This window comes from Dermochelys coriacea, chromosome 22 (assembly GCF_009764565.3).
Source record: "Dermochelys coriacea isolate rDerCor1 chromosome 22, rDerCor1.pri.v4, whole genome shotgun sequence".
In the NCBI taxonomy this organism is placed as follows: Eukaryota; Metazoa; Chordata; order Testudines; family Dermochelyidae; genus Dermochelys; species Dermochelys coriacea.
The window spans coordinates 12,254,080-12,274,660 of NC_050089.1; the positions used below are offsets into that span (position 1 = coordinate 12,254,080).

Consider the following 20,581-nt stretch of genomic DNA (forward strand, 5'->3'; position numbering starts at 1 on the left):
CTGTCTTCCCCGGCGTGCGCAGCCACTCGAACTCGGGGCTAATTTTTAGGGGGGGAGCCCTAAAAAAACGAGCCACAGCCCCGCCAGCGAGCGAGGGGCGCCTGCAGGCCACGGCGGGGCGGCCGGGGCCCGCGCCTCCCCGTGGAAAGGGTTAAGGCTGAGCCCTCCCCCTGCTTTACATGGGCTGACATCACAGCGGAGGAGCGGGGTTACGGATCCGGAGCCACGCCAGTGTGTGGCTGCGCGTCCCATTGTTACAGATCAGAGACCAGAAGGGAGGGACCCGCTTTCCCCCCGTGCTGATGCTCCAAGGAGACTCCGGTTCTTTCCCCCAGCCGCAGCAAAATCTCGGGGTGCCAAAGAGTCCCCCCGGCCGCCGCCAGCCCGCTCGCTCGCTCCCGCTCTCGGGGCCCGGGGCGTGCCTCCCCCCTGCTCCTGGAGGAGAGAAGCGAAGACATGGAGCTTTGCAACTTGCACCAAGCTGGGGCCATCTGATCGCCGCAACGTGGACTGGAAATTAACAAGCCCTTTCCCCTCTTGGCACAGCCCGGCCGGGCGGCGGGGGAAGAGATCCAGCCTCCTGCGTGGTTGCATTGGGATTTGTTCCCCGGTGAAGGGCTCCGACCTGCCCCCAGGGTCCGGAGGGGGAGGCGGTGAAGGGGAGCATGACCTGTCCTCCGCCTGCTTTCAGGGATCGGCGGTGCTAAGGCAGAGCGCTCTGCCCCTGAGGACGTGGTCGCCGGAGGAAGAAGGAGAGCTCCCCGCTGTGGGAGGGGAGGGGGGGGGAAGCCGGGTCCGGGCTCCCTCTTGGAGCAATTTTTGCACCCCCAGAAGGGAGGCTGTCCGCGACAATCGGTGGATTTTCAAGGGGCCCCTGCGCAGCCTGCCCCGCCAGATTTGCTTGGTGCGCCCGATATTTATTGCCCCTGCCTGGGTCGTGTTTGTATTTTCCTTTGCCATTTCTTTTTGGAAGGGGGTTGGGGTGCAAACCCAAGCCAGCAGCTCGCCTGAGCCCCCGCGTCGCGCCCGCTGTTTGAGTAAGGAACTCTGATGGCTCCGCACCGGCGGCCGAGTTGCCCTGGGTGCTGGTGGACTGCTGGAGTTTGCTTGCTGGTGGCTTCCCTCTTACCAGGTGAGCGACTGGGATCGACGGGTGTCCAGCCCTCCCCTCCCCAGGGCCCGGCTCCCTGGCTGCAAGGATGGGGCGGGGGGATTGGTGCGGCTGGGGGGCGAAGGGAAGTTGGAGGTGAATAGGGTGGTGGTGGTTGCTGGGGGGGGGGGGAGAACCCGGCCTCTTTTCTGCCTAGCTTTGCAGCCGACGTGAAGGCATCTGGGGGGGTGGGGAGGGGGACTGGCAGAAGGGGCCGAGATCATCTTTGCTTGTAAAACAGCAACCGGATGATTTGTTTTGGCAGCCGCCGGGCTCCAGAGTCCCTGGCGCTGGGGCGGTTTGTGTGCGTGGGGAGGCGCACAGATGTTTTGGGGCGCGCGTGTCCCCCCTCCCGTCCCCCCCCCCCAGCTGCACGGGTCACGGTGCCGATCCGCTCTTGGGGCCTGATTCGGATCCCGGCGCCAGCTGTGTCAAGCCAGAGCGACTCCACTGAAGACTCGCCCTGCCGTACCCGCTGGTGCAAGTGGGAGGAGAACCCACCCGTGGGCAGCGGTTTGCCAGGCGTGGCTCGGTTCTGCCCCCTTCTCCCTGACCCTGGCTGTAGGGCAATTCATTGACTAACCCACTTTTCAAATTGCCCTGGCTGGGCTGGCTCTGTTTCTGCTGGAGCCTACTGCAGCACCCAGCGGGTTAATGTAAACCCGGGGTCCGGCAAAGAAAACGAAAAGGTGGCTGTCAGTTTAGCACTCAGATGGGGGGCCGAGGGGCAGGGACAGTCCTGGGGCATTGTGCTGGAAAATGCGTTTGGGAGGCAACTCCAACAGATTCCCCCTTTCAGGGCTGAACTCCTTCTGCCCAAGCCTGTGAGTGCAGGAGCCAGCGCCCCCAGTGCCTGCCCTTTGGCAGGGGGGGCGGGCTGCAGAGGGAGGGAGCCTTACAGCTGGGGAGGCTGGAGGAGCTGGATCAGAGGTGTGTGTTTTAAAAGGGGGGAAAGGCAGAGGGCTGGATCAGCAGCTGGCCACAAGTACCCTGGGACCTGTCTCCACTGGGGATCAACAGGGATGGGCAAACCTGGAGACTGGCCAGCTCAAGGGATGTGAGAGAAGGTGAAGGCCTGGTGCTGAAAGTCAGGAGTCCAGAGAGGATCTGCCAAGGGCGGAGAGTCCAGGGGAAAGGGAAGCCAGAGCTGGATGTGTCCCTCCTTATCGCCCTGCCTGGGAGGAAAAGGAGCTGGTTGTGCATTGCAGAGTAATAATGTGATGGGTGAAAACAGCCCGGGCCTCTTATACAGGTCACTGTTCTCCACTATTCCTCCAGCCAGGTGGATTGGCTGTTTTAAGAGCTGCTCTGAGCTGTGGCTTCTTGCAGGAAACAAGATCAAACTTTGCAGGAAATCATTTGCCATGGATGCCCTTGGAGATTTTCCATTCGGGGCATTGGTTAGGTCATGCTCCCCACACACAGCCAAGAGGTACTGGAGATGGAATGAGTCTGCAGGAGCAGAGGGATGAGTGGTTTGCTTTAGCAGCCACTGTGATTAATAATTTATCCCTCAAATCACCGTTGAAGCATAGGAATTGCCTTAGCAAAACACAGTTGCTCTGTCTATTCATTGCTTCAGTTCCTATCCTGCCACTCCTATACTAGAAGAGATTAGTGCTCCATCTAATCAGTATCCTGCTTCCTGCTATACTTAAGGGTCCATTGGAAGTCCCATCTCCTGCCAGATTGCAATAGATCAGTGCTCTGTCTACTCTTCTATCCCTCCTCCAGCTCTCCTGGAGCCTACCAATGGCCCATCTTGTCTGGTAGCTTGGCTCTGATTTGCAGAGAGAAACGTACAGTCAACTCTGCAACACTTTGGTGATATATTCCTTCCTGATCCCTGCTGGTAACCGCTTTGTGCCCTGAAGCATGGATGGTTGATATTTTCAGCTCTGGTAGCAGGCAGGAATCCCAGCCAGAGATCAGGGCTCAAGTGTGCTAGATGCTGTACAAAAACAGAAGAAAAAGATGGTCGCTGAGCCCCAAAGAGCTTATGAATCTTACTAAATGGCTCACCTCAGCAACATCCGTTCACAGTGAGTTCTGCAAGGGAGTGAGATGTTACATTTAAAAGCTGGAGAGCGCATGCATGTAGCTATCCATATATAGCCACTGAGAGCCAGAGAGGCAGAGGTGTCAGGGAAAAGACAGGGAGAGGTGGAGAACACAGAATGAAGCTCTTTTTCACTCTGCTGGTCAAAAAATATATATATATTCCCTACTTTGCTGAAGGGAATGACATGGGACCCAGGAAGGATGCAATGAAATCAGGAGGCAATTTTAATCTTCTCCCTGCATTCCTCTGCTTCTATCAGACCTTTAATGTTCATCTGTTCAATGCAGATTTTTTTTTTGTTCCTCTCCTGTGTGCGTTTCCCTCCCCTTCCCTCTCTTCTTATAATGTTTAGTTTTGTCTTATAAGGAGATAGAAGTTCCTTGCCATAAAAAGGCATGAGAAGTCCCCTATAAAAATCTGTTTCACAAATTGTCTTTAATGCAATCTGCTCAGTCGCCCATAACGGATTCAATTCCAGGCTCTTGCAGTCTATCATGCAAATCTCCTTTCCTGTCCGTGTGGAGCCATTACCAGGTATCATGTCAGGCTGTGGTGTAGAGCTTCAAGGATGTTAATGGGAATTGGCCTATTCAAAACCACAGGGAGCTGGACAGGAAAGACCCTAACCAGCTGATTTTCAGAGGCTGGGAACACTTGTGGTTAAATTTATGTTTAAGAAGTACTAATGCGTTATCTGTTTATCTGCCATGGAAATTGGTGCCGTTCGAGGCACAGCTGGTCTTCTGGTTGATATGGGTGACATGGCGCCAGAAGATCTGATTTCTATTCTCAGTACTGCTGCAGACTTCCTGTAGGAATGTGGGCAATTCCCTTCTCTTAAGTTGGGACAATAATACTTCTTGAGTTCATAGTGGGGCCTGCGTAGCTTGGTTTGTAAGGTGCTTTGAGATCCACAGATGGGAGGTGCTATAGACATGCTTGATGGCAATTTACAACTTCAAAGTACTTTGATGATCACTGGCTAAGTCACACCCAAGTTATAGTGGCCTGGAGGCCCTAGGTCAGATGTGAGACTTCACTGCAATTCAAGGGGAAATTTCCTTTCCAAGGAGATTGCACAGCCTTCAGGAGAATCTGTCATCAGACCATTCACAATGCCCAAGCAGAATATCTATGTTAGATGCCAAAGGGGACTGGTCCATATTATAGTCAAAGAGCAGCAATAATATCATGAAGCATCTGCTAAAAGGCTGATTTTTGCAAACATCAAATTCATTGGTTGGATTCGGGTCAGATTTTTTTCTTCTGTGCACTCCTGCAGCATGACAACAACTGGATCAGACTATAGTATTTTGGGAGCGTGTGTGTTTTGTGGCTGTTTTCTCATGAAATATTGCTAGTGCACTGGAACTTACTGACCAAGTTTTGGCCTGGAGTGAATTTATGGGCGTGTGTGTGTGTCAGCATGGGTTGGGTGTTCCAGCTGGAATTGGAGCCAACCCAGCTGACCCGAGTTCAACTTGCCCAGCTACTCTGCGGTTACTGCATGGTGGAAACCACTTTTGACTACTGGTTAGAGCAGGGGGGACCAGGGAACAGGACTCCAGGGTTTTATTTCCAAACTCGGTCTCTGAGTCTGTGTGTCTGTAGGGTGAACCCCTTTGCCTTCTTTTGCCTCAGTTTCCCTGATCTGGATAATGGGGTTATAATATTCACCAGCCTCACAGGGGTATTAAAATTAATTGGAAATCATTGGCAAACACCATAGGGGCTGCAAAGCAGGATTAGGAAGAGAGGGGGATTACCAAGGGCATGACGGGATACTCATCTCAGAACAATGCAAGGGGCATCGCTAACCAGTGGTTAATAGTGTAAATGGGCATTGGCAGGGTCCAGCAGCCTTTTCCTCATGGCTGGCTCTCCCTCAGTCTTGATTGTTCCAACTGGCAGCAGCCTAGTTTCTAGGGAAGCACTGGGTAGCTGAGAACGATCCTTTGGGCACCTCTCGCTCCTGAGTTGAGTCACCGTGGGAACCGGGCAAGCCAGCTCCAGTGACTTGCTTCCCGCCCCAGATGAGCAGGTGACACCTTCAGCGGGCTCCCTTTCACTCTCCTGTTGGAGTGAGTGCATAATCAATCAGATGGGCATGGTGTCTAAACCTCGATAGGACCTAAATAGAGAGATGAGATAAGGAGGGAGGAGGATGCTGGGGAGGAGCAGAAGCGACTGCCCCCTCCTCAGTAACATGTCCTTGCTGTAACCAAGGGAAATTCACTCATCTTTAAATGCACTGTGTCATTAACAGGCACAACTTCTGCTGGAGTGCAACCAGCAGCAGACAGGCCTGAGGGAAAGGGGCAGCTATATAGTGATGTGTGCAGAATGGAGCAGAGAGAGAGATGGTCCTCTGGGACACAGAGCAGTAGGAGGAAGGCTGTCCATGGAGCTTTGCAGAGATGAGTCTGCAAGTCCTCAGATGGACACAGAAGAGCCCTTGACTTTCTTAAGCAAATGGCTGCCATGCACGCTTCCATCTTGCTAAGTTGTTGCTCTTCGGTCAGAGCAGCTCTTCTTTGATCGCGTTGGGCCAATGAAGATTTCTGGTGTTAGCTGCCCCTACCGTGGCTGTCTCTCCTGCTGTCCTGTGGTGGGAGCCCCCGCATGGGCTTGTCCTGAGTCCCCACCCTCCACTGGGAATTCCTTTGGCCCTGATCAGGAGAGGATGTTTGGGAGAGTGTCCTTAAAGGGTGCCAACTCCCTGGGGTGATGATATTTGGGCCAGTGTGATGCTCAGATGAGCCAAAGCCGGGAATGAAAGCAGACGAGGTGGCGGTGGGAATCCTGCAAATACCCACCAATAGCTATCCCGGGCTCATATCCCAAAGTGCTTTTTACCAGCCCTGCAGCGGTGACCCCATGAGAGTGGGTGCACACACAGACAAGTGTCCGTGCGTGTATGTGTATTTTCATGCTTGTGTGTCTGCACATATGTACGTCTATGCAAGTGTGCGTACAGTGGTATGTGTGTGTGTGCACTTGCATGCCCTGTGGGTGTGGGTGTGTATCCGGGGTGTGTGCATGTGTGTACAGAGGGTGTGCACTGACATGTCCATATGTCTTTCTGCACAGGCCAGTTGGGTTTGTTGGTATGAAGGGCACAGATGAAATACAGGGAGGGGCAGATGGTTCCTAATCAAATAATGCTGTGAGAACTGTTCTCTTATTCAAATGCATCACCTTAGCTCTAGCCAGCTTCCCGGCTCATTGGTGGTTTGGTACCGGAAGCCAGAAGAGGCAGCGTGCAGTTTGCATCGTCTCCCCCTGTCCTCTCTTAATGTCAGCTGAGAAACAGGTTTTGCTTGGTCAGAGAACCACAAATTCAGTCACTGCCCTCCCAGGGTCTCTCCGGCTGCAGTGAAAGCTCTGTAGCCCAAATTACCTTTTCAAGTGAAAACCCATCAAATTGATAACTATATCCCCCACTCCTCCTTGAGCTGCTTTTAAGCCCAGACCCCTCTCTTGATGTCCCGCTAAGATGCCCATTGACCTGTCCTGGCAAAGGTTTTAGTCCGGGTTAGGATGGGCCCTGCTCACTTTCACATTGCTGCTGGGATGAAGGGAACCCCTCAGCTCTGGAGCAGAAAAGAAACTCCGTAGAGGGAGTAGTGAGGCCTTTCAGTCAGCAGGTGAGAGCGCACAGGGGCTAATCAAACCTCCCTCTGGCCTTCCCCTGCCTCCCCAGTGGCTGAGTGACTCTTCCTGTGTTTTAAGGGCCCGGCTTCCAAATCTCGCAGCCACTAACTGCGCACTTGTCGCAGACACAAACTGCGTGTGAAGCAGGGATCGGTGCTTCCCCATGCCGAGCCCTGTGGGTACGTACCCTGGCACTGCCCATTTTACGTGCACCAGTCTGCGTCATGGGCACATGTGCCTGGATCTGGGGCTGCATTGCAGTGGATCGGGGGGGATGGAGTGTGGGAGTTTAACCCCTATATTTTCTTCACAATTGCTTTTCTCTTCCTCTTCCTCTCAGGGGCTGGCACAGACTGGTCCCAGAGGGGTTGCAGCAACTTCTCCGCTCTGCTGCTACTATAAGGCTTTTAAGCAGTGAGCAGTGAGTAACTCGGTTGGTAGGACAGGGGTGTCAAGCATCTTTATCTTCTCCCCTCTTTCCTGATGCTCTGCCCTGGCATGGCTGAAGTTCCCTGCTCTCTCTGTACCAAGAGGCAGTGGGCTTTGGAACAGGGGCTCAACCTCTGCTGTGAATGGGTTGCCTGACACCAGATGAGGATCTGGCTTACAGTTTCCTACCCTTCCAGATCCCACTGGGAGGGGAAATGTCTGTATCAGGGACACCTCCCCCTTACAAGATGTCTCTTCTGATGCTGGCGCTCAGTGAGGTATATATTCCCCTCCCTCCAGACAATATTTGGGGGGACACTCTTATTATCAGCTAGATCCAGGCAGAGTGCAGACGAGCCTCATCCCACCTCACGTGCACCCCAATCCTACACTCCAGCAGGGCTTGAAATTCTACTCCTGGGCTCTCCACCCCGACCTATGGTGCCCACTGAGATTCCATCCTCCCCTTCCTTCCACATGCTTGATGCTCCAGGACACAGCTTCAGCAGGGGGCAGAGGCAATGGTCTTTCTACACCTTGTCCGCTAGGCTCTGCCTCGCTCTCCCGCTCTCCTCCAGACCCGCCCATTGCTCCTGTGGCTTAGAGCCAGTCCTGGTCTAGGATGTTTTCAGTGGCTCTTTGAATTCTCGTCAGCCATATGGGTGGGTGGGAGAGATCAAGGGGAGGAGCAATCCACCTGGCAACATTGCCCGCTGAGATAAAGGATCTGGGTCATTTTAAGAAGTAATTCCTGCTCTTGCCATGCCCCATGTTGCCTTCCTCTCTCTGATCGGGGCATACACTGCAGGGGAGGCTGCTGCAGTGCAAGAGAAGAAATGGCTGGTGACCCCACTCTGCTGTGCTGGGATGTTGCACAAGGAGCTTGAATCACATCGTTGCTTTGAACCAGCAGCGTGTGCCATATAAGCCACCTATCTAGGCCACAGCAGGTGCCAGTAAGCCTCTGTGTATTGAGGATTGGCTGCATCTCTTCCTCTTTCTCCACCCTTTCTTCCCAGCCCCCCTTTAACTGGGCTTAAGCATGTTATCGCAGCCCTCTTTCTTGGCCAGCCAAATCTTTCTTTCTTTCTTTCTTTCTTTCTTTCTTTCTTTCTTTCTTTCTTTCTTTCTTTCTTTCTTTCTTTCTTTCTTTCTTTCTTTCTTCTAGGAGCTCAGCCACCCACCCTCTCGCCCATTTGTTAAACACAGGGAGTTGCCCCATGGAGATGGAACTTTTGGGTCCCCTCCCATGGTTGTTAGCTCAGGTGGATGTGGCTTTCTGTAGTTCAGTATGTCTGATACATATTTGACCCTCCGGGCCTAGGGAATCTATTGTTCCCCAGTGAGGGATCCGTTGTCCTTTTCTTTTAGAGCAGGCTGATTGGAGACACATCCTGGAGTGACAGACAGGTCCAGGGATCCTGTGGGTTGTGGCTAGCGTCCAGCGTTTCTTCTCTGGTAACAGGCGACAGCGGTTCCAGATACAATGGGATGTCTGTTTGGGAGGCAAAGGGGCTGGAGCCGAGTGCTATGTGGCCACCCAAACGCATAAACAGCCTTGTTTTCTAATCGAGGCTGAAAACGCAGAGTGCAGATCTCAGCCGCTGAGGGGGGCAAAAGAGAATCTGTGGCTGTGTTGGGCAGATTCAGGCTGGGGCTCCGATTACTGTCTCGGCATTCTGTGTATCTGCTTTGAACCCCTCAGCTTTCCCCACAGGGATGGGGCACTTCTTGAGTCTGGTTCGGCAGTATCTCTGGGTTCAACCTTAATATTCTTTGCAAAATCCACTGGTGAGACCCCATGTGGCTGGTGCTCTCTGGCCTAGATGCCGTTAATGATGTGCCATCTATTCACATACGATCCATTACAAGTAGATGTGGCTCAGGGCATGAGATGCAGGAGCCAGGACATCAGTCGGGGGACTCAATGCAGGGCTATAGGGTAGAAAAGACTAATTAGAGGCTGTGGGACTTACAGGTCTAAGCAGATGCTGACCAGCCCAGGGTATCAGGCATAGAATGTAGGATCCCAGAGATAAGACGCAGGTTATAGTAGACACATAGGTGAGAGACAGAGGACAGACTCGGGGGTGATGAGCCACAAGATAGGGAGCACTGGCCCGTCTCCGCAGGGCACGGAGAACAAAGGGATACAGGGTAGAGAGTAAAGAAAGACTATAAAAGGGCACAAGGGATAGTAAGGGGCCAGCAAGCCCTAGGTAGAGGGTAAGGGCATGGGGAATGCGGCTATAAAGTCCCGGGTACATAGCAGGGGGAGGAGGCTGGGCATTTTTAACCCTCTCCCCAGCTGTTCTGTGAACAAACAGAGGCTTCCCATCTCCAGAGCAGTAAGTCCAGCACCTTTCACCAGCACTGAGCTCCCTGCGAGATAAACAGTGTCAGCGAGGAAAGAAACAAGGGGAGGAATGATCCTAGCTCTGTCCTTGAGCAACAAAAAACAAACCACCCGGCTGCTCCCAGGGCCTGAGACGGGTTAGTTATTGGCTCATTGCGGAGTCATAACTGACCACCAAACCCAAACCTGCTGTGTACAAACAGCAACAACAGAGCCATCTCCTGCCCTGAAATTTCACTTCACCCTCCATCGGGGCTAGGCACTAAAGATCAGATTGTTATTCAGGCACCCCAGAGTAAGAATGGCCCCAGGTTGCAGCAGGCTCTCAGGTAGATGCACAGGGTGGATTTTCTGATGTACAAGGGGTGCCAGCCACAGAGGAAGAGTAAGGAATGTATCACTGTCATGCTTAGAGGCCCTAGCCAAGTTCAGTACTAGGCGCTGTACGTAAGCAAAATGAAAAGGGCGTCCCCACAGAGCGTATGGCCTCAGGATGCATTCTCATATCTCACTTCCCCAGTCTGTATGGCCTCATCCAGGAGAACAGGAGCTCAGCCATTTGACAGGTGAAGATGCTGGATGGTGCAGCTGGGCTGGAAGAGGATTTAGTCCACTGGCCATTTAACTGCAATGGAAACAACCGAACAAACTGTTCATTGTCAGGCCAGAGCCCTCTTCTCTGCAGCCACCACTGCAGGATGGGGGCAGGGGACACTGGTTTGCAGGAGGCAGTGGTTGAGATGGAGAAGCTAGGACTTGCCCGCTTGTGGTAAAGATCCCATGACGCTCTGCATAGCAGCCTTGGCATACTTGCCAAATGCTAACTCATATCAACTACCACAATCTCTCCTGCAGTGTCTATGGGATACAAGATCCTTCGTCACTTCCTCTCCCACAGTGTTTGGTAGCATTGCTGGGGGCTGTTAATCAGCAGATGTGCTCCGCCCCAGAGCTGGATGAGTTTGAGCTGTGGTTGGAGTGATCTTCTCCCTGCCTCACGGGCTCTCTTAAAGTTGACTAATTCGTGATTGTAAAGGGCTTGAGATCCTGGGGCGAAAGGCATTAAAGAAGGAGCAAAACCTTTGACAAATCCAACCCCAGAGATCTCTGATGATTAGTGACATGGCTCCCAAGGCAGGGGCAGGGTTCCATGTGGCATAGGGAAGAAAGCACATACTTCCCTACGGGAGCCATTTAAAAAGCCCCAGGCTTTGCCCTTTGGGATATTGCTGGGGGAAAGGGAGTCTTTGTGGGTGTCTGAGAGAAACAGCGCACAGACATATCAGCATGCATGTTTCTAAATAGCACTTTTGTCTCCCTGTTTGGACATGTGCAGACATTGGGCCTGCTGCAGGTGTGTCGGTCTCCATGTTTGCATATGTTCAGGCATGTACACCCATGTTTCCCATGTGCTTGGCTCTGACTCCTTGTATGCATCTGTGCTGGTCCCCATAATTGCGTGCATCTCCGTGTTTGCGTCGGTGCACTGCTGCTCATCTCTGCAGCCACTGCTGTTCACATATGTCTATCTGCACATGCAAAGCCTAAAGTTTTGCTCATCTCCATGGTCATCACGCTTTTGCTGTGTGCTATTACAGCTTGTGACATCTGCAGCAGCCCTCTTCCCTCCCACTCCAGCTGCCATGCTCCAGCTGCAGGCAGGGATGTAACAAAATCATGGCCTTTCAGACAGAGGCAATGCAGTCTTTGTAGCAAGCACTGACTAAGGCAGCTTCTGAGCATCTTCTGCTTACTGAGAATGGGAGAGAGAGGGAGAGGGAGACTGCAAGATCCCTGAGTGTGAATTTCCTAGCGATGATTTTACTGTCCACTGGTAATTAAGCAGAGCTTGCCCAACATGTGTAACTCACGCTTGACTCCAGAGAGTGAATTAAAGGCACAAGGAAGGCCTATCAGCATCTCCTTCCAGAGGGAGGGATCATAGACACTCTGATTGTTAGAGACATAGTGTTTGGGGGGTTGATCGGTGCTGCGATGTCTGACGAGTTCCTTCGATTCACAGTGGACAAGACACCGCAGTGGTGAGCATAGGAGGGAGGCAAAGGGATCACACTGCAGCACATACCGTCCCACTTGCAAAGGGGATGGGGGTGTGTGGTTCATGGTTCATGAGGCTGGAGGGTAAATTAGAAATGGGACCAAGCTCAGGAGGAGAAAAATCTTTGGGATCTCTGGGGAGAAGAGTGCTCTGGTTATGTCTGGCTTATCTCTCTCATGATGGGTTACACATTATACTTGGGAGAAGCCTCTAGAAGTCCTTGGCCTGTCTGGCGAGACAGCCAACCAGGGTGCTGAGCCTGGTGCTACATGCATGGTCCTCTGTCTGCTGGGAGCTGGGCTGAGACCCACCCCTTCATTACACTCAGTGTGGTCTAGTGAATAGAGCTCCCGACTAGCAGCTCCGAGACCTGGCTTCCATTCTTGGCTCTACCGCTGATTGTGGGCAACTCAATTCTGCTCTGTTTCGCCTCCCACCTTTTGTCTGTTTTGCCTATTTTGATTGTAAGCCCCTCAGGGCAGAGACTGTCACGCACTATGGGTATGTACAGCACCTAGCGCAATGGGCCTCAGTTTCATTTGGGCGTTCAGTGCATAGAACTACTAAAAACTATGATAATATGTAGGCTAGCCACCCACAGTCAGATGTTAACAACTTGCATTTGCTACTGACCCAAACTGGAGTTGAATCAGCGATCTCAGTGAAAGTTCCTAAACCTGGCCTGCCAAGGTCCCCATTTCTCACTCCATTCCAGACGAGGTGGTAGGAGTGGATTCATGAGTATAACATTTCCAGACATCTAACTGTAGCAGCTGAAAATCTTTCTTTCTTTCTTTCTTTCTTTCTTTCTTTCTTTCTTTTTTCTTCTTTCTTTCTTTCTTTCTTCTTTCTTTCTTTCTTTCTCACTCAGTCAGCGGGAATGGGACACTTTTTAAATACAGTTTTTGCCAGTGGTATAAATACTGAAATGTGCTTTTCCTTCCCTTCTTTCTGGAGTTTAAAATATGGCTAGCCCAGGGAGGTGCATCTTTCAGTGCAATTTATCATAGTTGCTTTCAAGTGATGTGGAAAATAGCTTCCCTCTGCACCCTCCAGCCTGGCACCATCCCGGATTTATTCCCTTTATTTGTGGAGCCTAAGAATAATTAGACGCGCATCTGGCCTAAGCAGTCCAATTATTTAAGCTTGTTTATGGCATTCTCCGGAGAGCTGAGTGGTCCAGGGGCTGATCCTTCACTTGTCTTGGAAACTCAGGTCTGCGTAACTGCCAATTTGTAACAATTAGCAAATCCCGGGCTCTGTGTCTATCACCTGCTGGGTATCACCCAACCAACGTAAATCGGCTGAGCCTCCTGAAGCCAGTGTTTCAGGACAGGAGATGGAAAAGAACAGGCTGCTGCTTGTGGGCAGGGAGGAAGGAGCATGCTGGAAAGGAGCTCATTAGTCAGCTTAGTGGGGAGCTCGCTGGGGTCGTTTACTATGTTTGTACAGTGCCTAGCATAATGGGGCCCTGACCTAATTGAGGTTTGTAGGTGCTATCGTGATATTAATAATAATAGCGCCATGCATGGGGAAAACAGATTCAATGCAGACATGCTCAGAGCTTAGCCTCCTCCCTGACCTGCTGCAGCCCCGGCTCTTCAAGTCCTTGCCTTTCCCCTCCCCAACACTGTCACTGCACCCCAGCTCCATTCTGCAGCATCATTTGCTGGGCCAGCCCTGGGATCCCACTCAGCTTTGTTGCTATAACTCAGTGCCGCTCTTTGGAATGTCCTGCTGTTCCCAGGGAGGGCAACGTGCAGCTCTGCCAGTGTACAGTACTTGATTCCTACCTGCAGCTCGCCCTGTTATCGCACTCTGGACTCCCGCACAGCTCTGCCGCTGCTCCTCAAGCCTGACCCACACTCCTCCCTGCCATGCCAGTCCTAGATTCCTCCGTGACCAACTCTGTTGATGCTCCTCAAGCCTGACCCACAGGCCCCCCTGCTACGCCAGTCCTAGATTATCCATGCCCAGCTCTGACGGTGCTCGTCAGTTCTGATCACATTCTCAACTACAGTTCCAGTCCTGGGCATACACAGCCCGAAGCTCTGTCAATGCACCTCAGTCCTGACTTGCATCCCCCCCGTAATGCCAATCTTCAGGACCTTTCCTGAGCAGAGACCGTAGCTGTGCCAGGCAGCGGCACAATCTTGTGATACGGACAATGTTCTACTGGCACAAAGTTAAGACCAGCAAACTCATTTCACTTGTGAGATGGAGTCTGGGGCTTTGAAGGTGAAAGGCTGGTAAAGCTACAATCCCCGGCCCCATAAGGAAAAAAAAAGGAAGGCAAAATCAAATGCACAAGTACAAAATGAGGAATAACTGGGTAGGTGGGAGCACTGCTGAAAAGGAGCTGGAGGTTTGCAAGATGTGGGAGGTAATTGTCCTGCTCTGCTTGGCACTGGTGAGATCTCACCTGGCGTACTGTGTCCGATTCCAGGTGCTGCACTGGAGGAAAGATGTGGACAATTTGGAGAGTATGCAGAGGAGAGCAACAAAAATGGTAAAAGGTTTAGAGAACCTGACTTATGAGGAAAGGTTAAAAAAACTGGGTGTGTTTGGAAAGAAGGCAGAGCGGGGACCTGAGAACAGTCTACAAATATGTGAAGGGCTGCTAGAAAGAGAATGCTGATCAATTCTTCTCCATCTCCACTGAAGGTAGGACAAGAAGTAATGGGCTTAATTGGCAGCAAGGGAGGTTTAGGTTAGATATTCAAGAACTGTTGTGCTCTGTAATGGGCTTCGAAGGGATGCCGTGGAACCCTGTCATTGGAGGTTTTTAAGAACAGGTTGGACACACATCTGTCGGGGATGGTCTATGTTTACTTGGTCCTGCCTCAGCGCCAGGGGCTGGACTTGGTGACCTCTCAAGGTCCCTTCCAGCTCGACATTTCTGTGATTCTGTGATAAGGAAGGATCCATGCGCTCTGGAAGCCGCACAGTTGCCATAGCCTCTGTTCCCATCACGCTCCATGATAAAGAGAGAGCAAGAGAGATTTGATTACATTATGACAAGCAACAGAGAGTTGGAGTGAGAGCTGCAGTCTGCTTGTTGTAATACCAATTAGTAGGGGCAGTGTAACCATAGCCTGACAGCTGCCTTGATCCCATTTTTATATGGGAGATCCAATAATACCATACCCAGAACTCTCTGGAGTGTGGGGCTGAGAACACGGACAGTTGAGGAGCTGGCGAGCGAAAGAAGGGCTTGTTTATATCTGCAACCCACAGAGAGGGATGCTGCCCCCATGTATATAGAAGTTACCTTCCCGGTTCAGTTCCCGACCAGGGCATCCTGGTTGAGTTCTGTCCAAACGCCACCCCTGAACTTCGGTGGCATGTGGATCCAGGTCAGAGTCTGTGGCTCAGACCCATCTCCAGCTGTCACTGTAGACAGCCTTTTCGGTGGCTTATGTGAACCGAGCGTGTCAGGCTGCAGTTCGCTTTCCAGTCAGTCTGCGTACAGGGCCCAAACCACTATCGTCTCCCGTGTTCAGGGCCCAGAGGCCAAGGACAGAAGGGACCATGAGGGGGAGAGCTTCCCCTCACACTTGGTGGCAGCCCCCCAGTGGAGGCATGCAGGCAAGTGACTTGCATCTCTACAAAAGAAAAAGGACACTAAGCTATCTAAACTACTACATGCCACAAGGGGCCACAACAGTGGTTCCCGTAACCCACCCAGCAATATTGTTAATCTATCCAACTATACTCTTAGCCCAGCAGAAGAATCTGTCCTATCTCGGGGCCTCTCCTTTTGCCCCTCCACCCCCACGAACATGATACAGTTCTGTGGTGACCTAGAATCCTATTTTCGACGTCTCCGACTCAAGGAATATTTCCAACACACCTCTGACCAACATATTAACCCACGGAGACCTTCCTACCAACACTACAAAAAGAAGGATTCTGGGTGGACTCCTCCTGAAGGTCGAAACAGCAGCCTGGACTTCTACATAGAGTGCTTCCGCCGACGTGCACGAGCTGAAATTGTGGAAAAGCAGCATCGCTTGCCCCATAACCTCAGCCATGCAGAACACAGTGCCATCCACAGCCTCAGAAACAACTCTGACATCATAATCAAAAAGGCTGACAAAGGAGGTGCTGTCGTCATCATGAATAGGTCGGAGTATGAACAAGAGGCTACTAGGCAGCTCTCCAACACCACTTTCTACAAGCCATTACCCTCTGATCCCACTGAGAATTACCAAAAGAAACTACAGCATTTGCTCAAGAAACTCCCTGAAAAAGCACAAGAACAAATCGGCACAGACACACCCGTGGAGCCCCGACCTGGGGTATTCTATCTGCTACCCAGATCCATAAACCTGGAAATCCTGGACGCCCCATCATCTCAGGCATTGGCACCCTGACAGCAGGATTGTCTGGCTATGTAGACTCCCTCCTCAGGCCCTACGTTACCAGCACTCCCAGCTATCTTCGAGATACCACTGACTTCCTGAGGAAACTACAGTCCATTGGTGATCTTCCTAAAAACACCATCCTAGCCACTATGGATGTAGAAGCCTCTACACCGACATTCCACACAAAGATGGACTACAAGCCGTCAGGAACAGTATCCCCGATAATGTCACGGCTAACCTGGTGGCTGAACTTTGTGACTTTGTCCTCACCATAACTATTTCACATTTGGGGACAATGTATACCTTCAAATCAGCGGCACTGCGATGTGTACCCGCATGGCCCCACAGTATGCCAACATTTTTATGGCTGACTTAGAACAATGCTTCCTCAGCTCTCGTCCCCTAATGCCCCTACTCTACTTGCGCTACATTGATGACATCTTCATCATCTGGACCCATGGAAAAGAAGCTCTTGAGGAATTCCACCATGATTTCAACAATTTCCATCCCACCATCAACCTCAGCCTGGACCAGTCCACACAAGAGATCCACTTCCTGGACACTACGGTGCTAATACGCGATGGTCACATAAACACCACCCTATATCGGAAACCTACTGACCGCTATTCCTACCTACATGCCTCTAGCTTTCATCCAGATCATACCACACAATCCATTGTCTACAGCCAAGCTCTACGCTATAACCGCATTTGCTCCAATCCCTCAGACAGAGACAAACACCTACAAGATCTCTATCATGCATTCCTACAACTACAATACCCACCTGCTGAAGTGAAGAAACAGATTGACAGAGCCAGAAGAGCACCCAGAAGTCACCTACTACAGGACAGGCCCAACAAAGAAATAACAGAACGCCACTAGCCATCACCTTCAGCCCCCAACTAAAACCTCTCCAATGCATCATCAAGGATCTACAACCTATCCTGAAGGACGACCCATCACTCTCACAGATCTTGGGAGACAGGCCAGTCCTTGCTTACAGACAGCCCCCCCAACCTGAAGCAAATACTCACCAGCAACCACACACCACACAACAGAACCTCTAACCCAGGAACCTATCCTTGCAACAAAGCCCGTTGCCAACTCTGTCCACATATCTATTCAGGGGATACCATCATAGGGCCTAATCGCATCAGCCACACTATCAGAGGCTCGTTCACCTGTGCATCTACCAGTGTGATATATGCCATCATGTGCCAGCAATGCCCCTCTGCCATGTACATTGGTCAAATTGGACAGTCTCTACGTAAAGAATGAATGGACACAAATCAGACGTCAAGAATTATAACATTCAAAAACCAGTTGGAGAACACTTCAATCTCTCTGGTCACTCGATTACAGACCTAAGAGTGGCTATACTTCAATAAAAAAGCTTCAAAAACAGACTCCAACGAGAGACTGCTGAATTGGAATTAATTTGCAAACTGGATACATTTAATTTAGGCTTGAATAGAGACTGGGAATGGATGAGTCATTACACAAAGTAAAACTATTTCCCCATGGTATTTCTCCCCCCCACCTCATCCCCCACTGTTCCTCTGATATTCTTGTTAACTGCTGGAATTAGCCTACCTTGCTTGTAACCATGAAAGGTTTTCCTCCTTTCCCCCCCCTGCTGCTGGTGATGGCTTATCTTAAGTGATCACTCTCCTTACAGTGTGTATGATAAACCCATTGTTTCATGTTCTCTGTGTGTGGTATATCAATCTCCCCTCTGTTTTTTTCCACCAAATGCATCCGATGAAGTGAGCTGTAGCTCACGAAAGCTTATGCTCAAATAAATTTGTTAGTCTCTAAGGTGCCACAAGTACTCCTTTTCTTATTGTGAGGTTGTTTGCACAGATGCTGTCTCAGCCATACCCGCTCAGTGGCTAAGGAGAGGACTCCAATTTGTAGTTTGCTGTGCTATCGATAAATCCACTCTGGAAGTATGAAGCTAAATGCCTTATTTTTAAGTATATTTTTCGTGCTTTTGACATCCAGCTGCTGCCCTCCCTGCAAAATGATTGCCTGGCATCCTAAGCGCTCAATATATTTGCAACGCCTTCTGCTCCACACCAGCTGGCATCATGCTTGAATCAACTTTTATTCAGAGTGGAAAGCTATTCTTGTGGTTAAAGCAGTGCCTTCGGACGCAGGAGATTTGGGTTTAATCCCTGCTCTACTTGACTCCCTGTGTGAAATTGGACAAATTACTTCCTTTGTCTATGCCTCATCTGGGAATGGGTTGCTGATAAGAATCCTCCCCCTCCCTCTTCTTGTTATAAGTTTGTTGGGGCAGGAACTCTTGCAATGAGTTTGTACGGCACCTAGCACAAGAGGACCTTGATCTCAGTGGGTGCTAGTATAATACAAGTGGGAGGAAATTTGCAAAGCACAGAGATAGGTGTCTTTTTTTGGTACCACCAATAAGCTGCCAAAATAGTTTCTCTTTTGAGACCAGCAAAGATCAGCCAGCTCACTGCAGAGGGAATTCCCAGTTTAGTGCAGGAAGCTGTTTAGTGCAGGTAAATTTGCAAATGTTCTCAAACAGAGCAAATATTTCTTTCTGGTCTAACTCTGCTGTCTTTGCTGGGGTTATGCCAGGGATGAACTTGGTCCATTATATTTCTCCTGTGTTTCATTGCAAAGGGTCTGTTGATTTTACACTCAATTGCTTTGCAGCCAGCTCATTTGTGGTTTAAAATAAATATTTGATGGGAATTTTTAGGGCTGGCAAAAAGTACCTGCTGTTTAGCCAAGGAACAGGCAGCAGCAGGGCCAGCTTCTGCTGCCCACTGACCCTCAACTGGAGAAACCACTTGTAGGGTTGAAGAGGCAGGTCATGTCCCAAGCCCCACTCAATCCTGGGTCACTCTGTTGAGAATACCAAGGCAGGAAGGATGGCCTAGTGGTTAGGTTGCTAGCTGGAGACCTGGGTTCAAATTCCTCCTCTGCCACAGACTTCCTGTCAGACCTTGGGCAAGTCACTTAGCCTTTCTCAGCCTTAGTTGCCCATCTGTAAAATGGGGATAATAGGCCTGCCTGACCTCCCAGGCGGGTTCTGAGGGTAAATACATCAAATCTTGTGCAGTGCCCAGCTGGTAATGGGGGCCAGCTCGTTACATAAGGGGAGCAAGTAGCACTGTAGGTGCCTGTCTGAGAACCATAATGCTCAATACATATCCAGGCGCTTAGCTGTAACAACTGTGGTCTCTGCTGCTGTAGGCTGGAATTGAGCTCACAGTCTGGTGGTGGAGGAAGGGCTTGATATCCCATTGCCAGTGTAGAGCTCCCGGGTCTTTGCAGACTTCCAGGGGAAGGGAGGGTATGCGGAAGCTGTGCTTTGCAAAGCTGGGGTTGGAGCTATTTGCTTTCTGCCAGAGGGCATCGCAAATTGTGGTCGGGATGCACGGAAAGGAGATTTGTGTCCCAGCTCCCTGGGAAGCTGGAATTAATATGCTGAGGCTCAGTATTGCAGTAAAGAAGATGCAGCTTTATTGAATGCATCCTGCCTGGCTGGAGGTCTTCCTAGAACTGCCTGTGCTCTTTAAATGTCCTGCCTGAGCATGCTGGGTGTCTCCTGGGAAATCTGGGATGGGATTGTTCAGGAGCTGACTCCGAGTTGGTTACTGTGAAACCCTGGTTTGGAGCAGGAGTGGAGGAGATTTAAGGTGCATTAAGAAAGGGACTTTTTTGAAGGGTTGTTTCCTTTGTGAACTGGTTTCACAGCATATTAGCCCCTGTCCTGGCCTTGCTGAGCTGTTCAGGCCTTGCATTCTCCTCTCATTTCAGCCTTCCATGGGATTAATAAAGACCTGCTGGAGAGTTTCTTATCTTCCAGCTGAATTATGTTTGCAATACAGGGAGCAGAGGCAGCTTTGATCTGGGAGGAGCGATGGAGGGGAGAGTTAGCACAGACAAAAAGAGGAACATGAATGGGACAATGAAGGAAGGAGGGAGGGGGTGGGTCAAACTGGGTTAATTTTCTGTGTGGGAAGCCTGCACTGCTGCTGTCCAGGCTGTTCCTGTGGTTGCAGGGCATCAGTCTCCAGGGCTGGTCCCTTTTCCCAAGAAGGGAAATTTGCACTGGGGTCACTCCATTGGTGAGTTATGGGGGAAAAGACGCTCGTGCCAGCCTGGCTGTGTGCTAGCGCAGTCCGTCTACGTTTGGAGCTTGCCCTACATTAGTGCAAATATCCCTCATCTAGACAAAGCCCAGGGGACGCTAGGATGTAACTTTACCTTCACAGGGAGCCAGAAGTAGAGTCAACGTTCATTAGCCGGGACGGTCTTGTGGTTAAGGCACTGCAGTGGGACCCAGGAACTCAGCTCTGCTACAAACCCATTCACACGGGGGCTGAAATGAATGAACTGTTCGCTCCTCAGCCTTCACGCGTCCAGGTACTGATAACAGAGCTGTCAGAGACCCCGACTGGAAGTTGAGCATAGTGGAAAATGACACGAGACAACCTCCCCCTAGCAAACAAATGAGCGGGGAGGG

At 51.0% G+C, this 20,581-nt stretch overlaps 1 protein-coding gene across 1 annotated transcript in view; it reads left to right on the forward strand.

The window, feature by feature from the left end:
* The first annotated feature begins 267 nt into the window (after positions 1–267).
* Positions 268–20,581, forward strand: part of NECTIN1 (nectin cell adhesion molecule 1) — a 92,780-nt gene continuing 72,466 nt past the window's right edge. Inside the window, exon 1 of the mRNA XM_038380488.2 lies at positions 268–1,132. Coding sequence (XP_038236416.1) covers positions 1,051–1,132 — 82 coding nt within the window. The 5' untranslated portion in view covers positions 268–1,050. The remainder of the gene's footprint in view (positions 1,133–20,581) is intronic.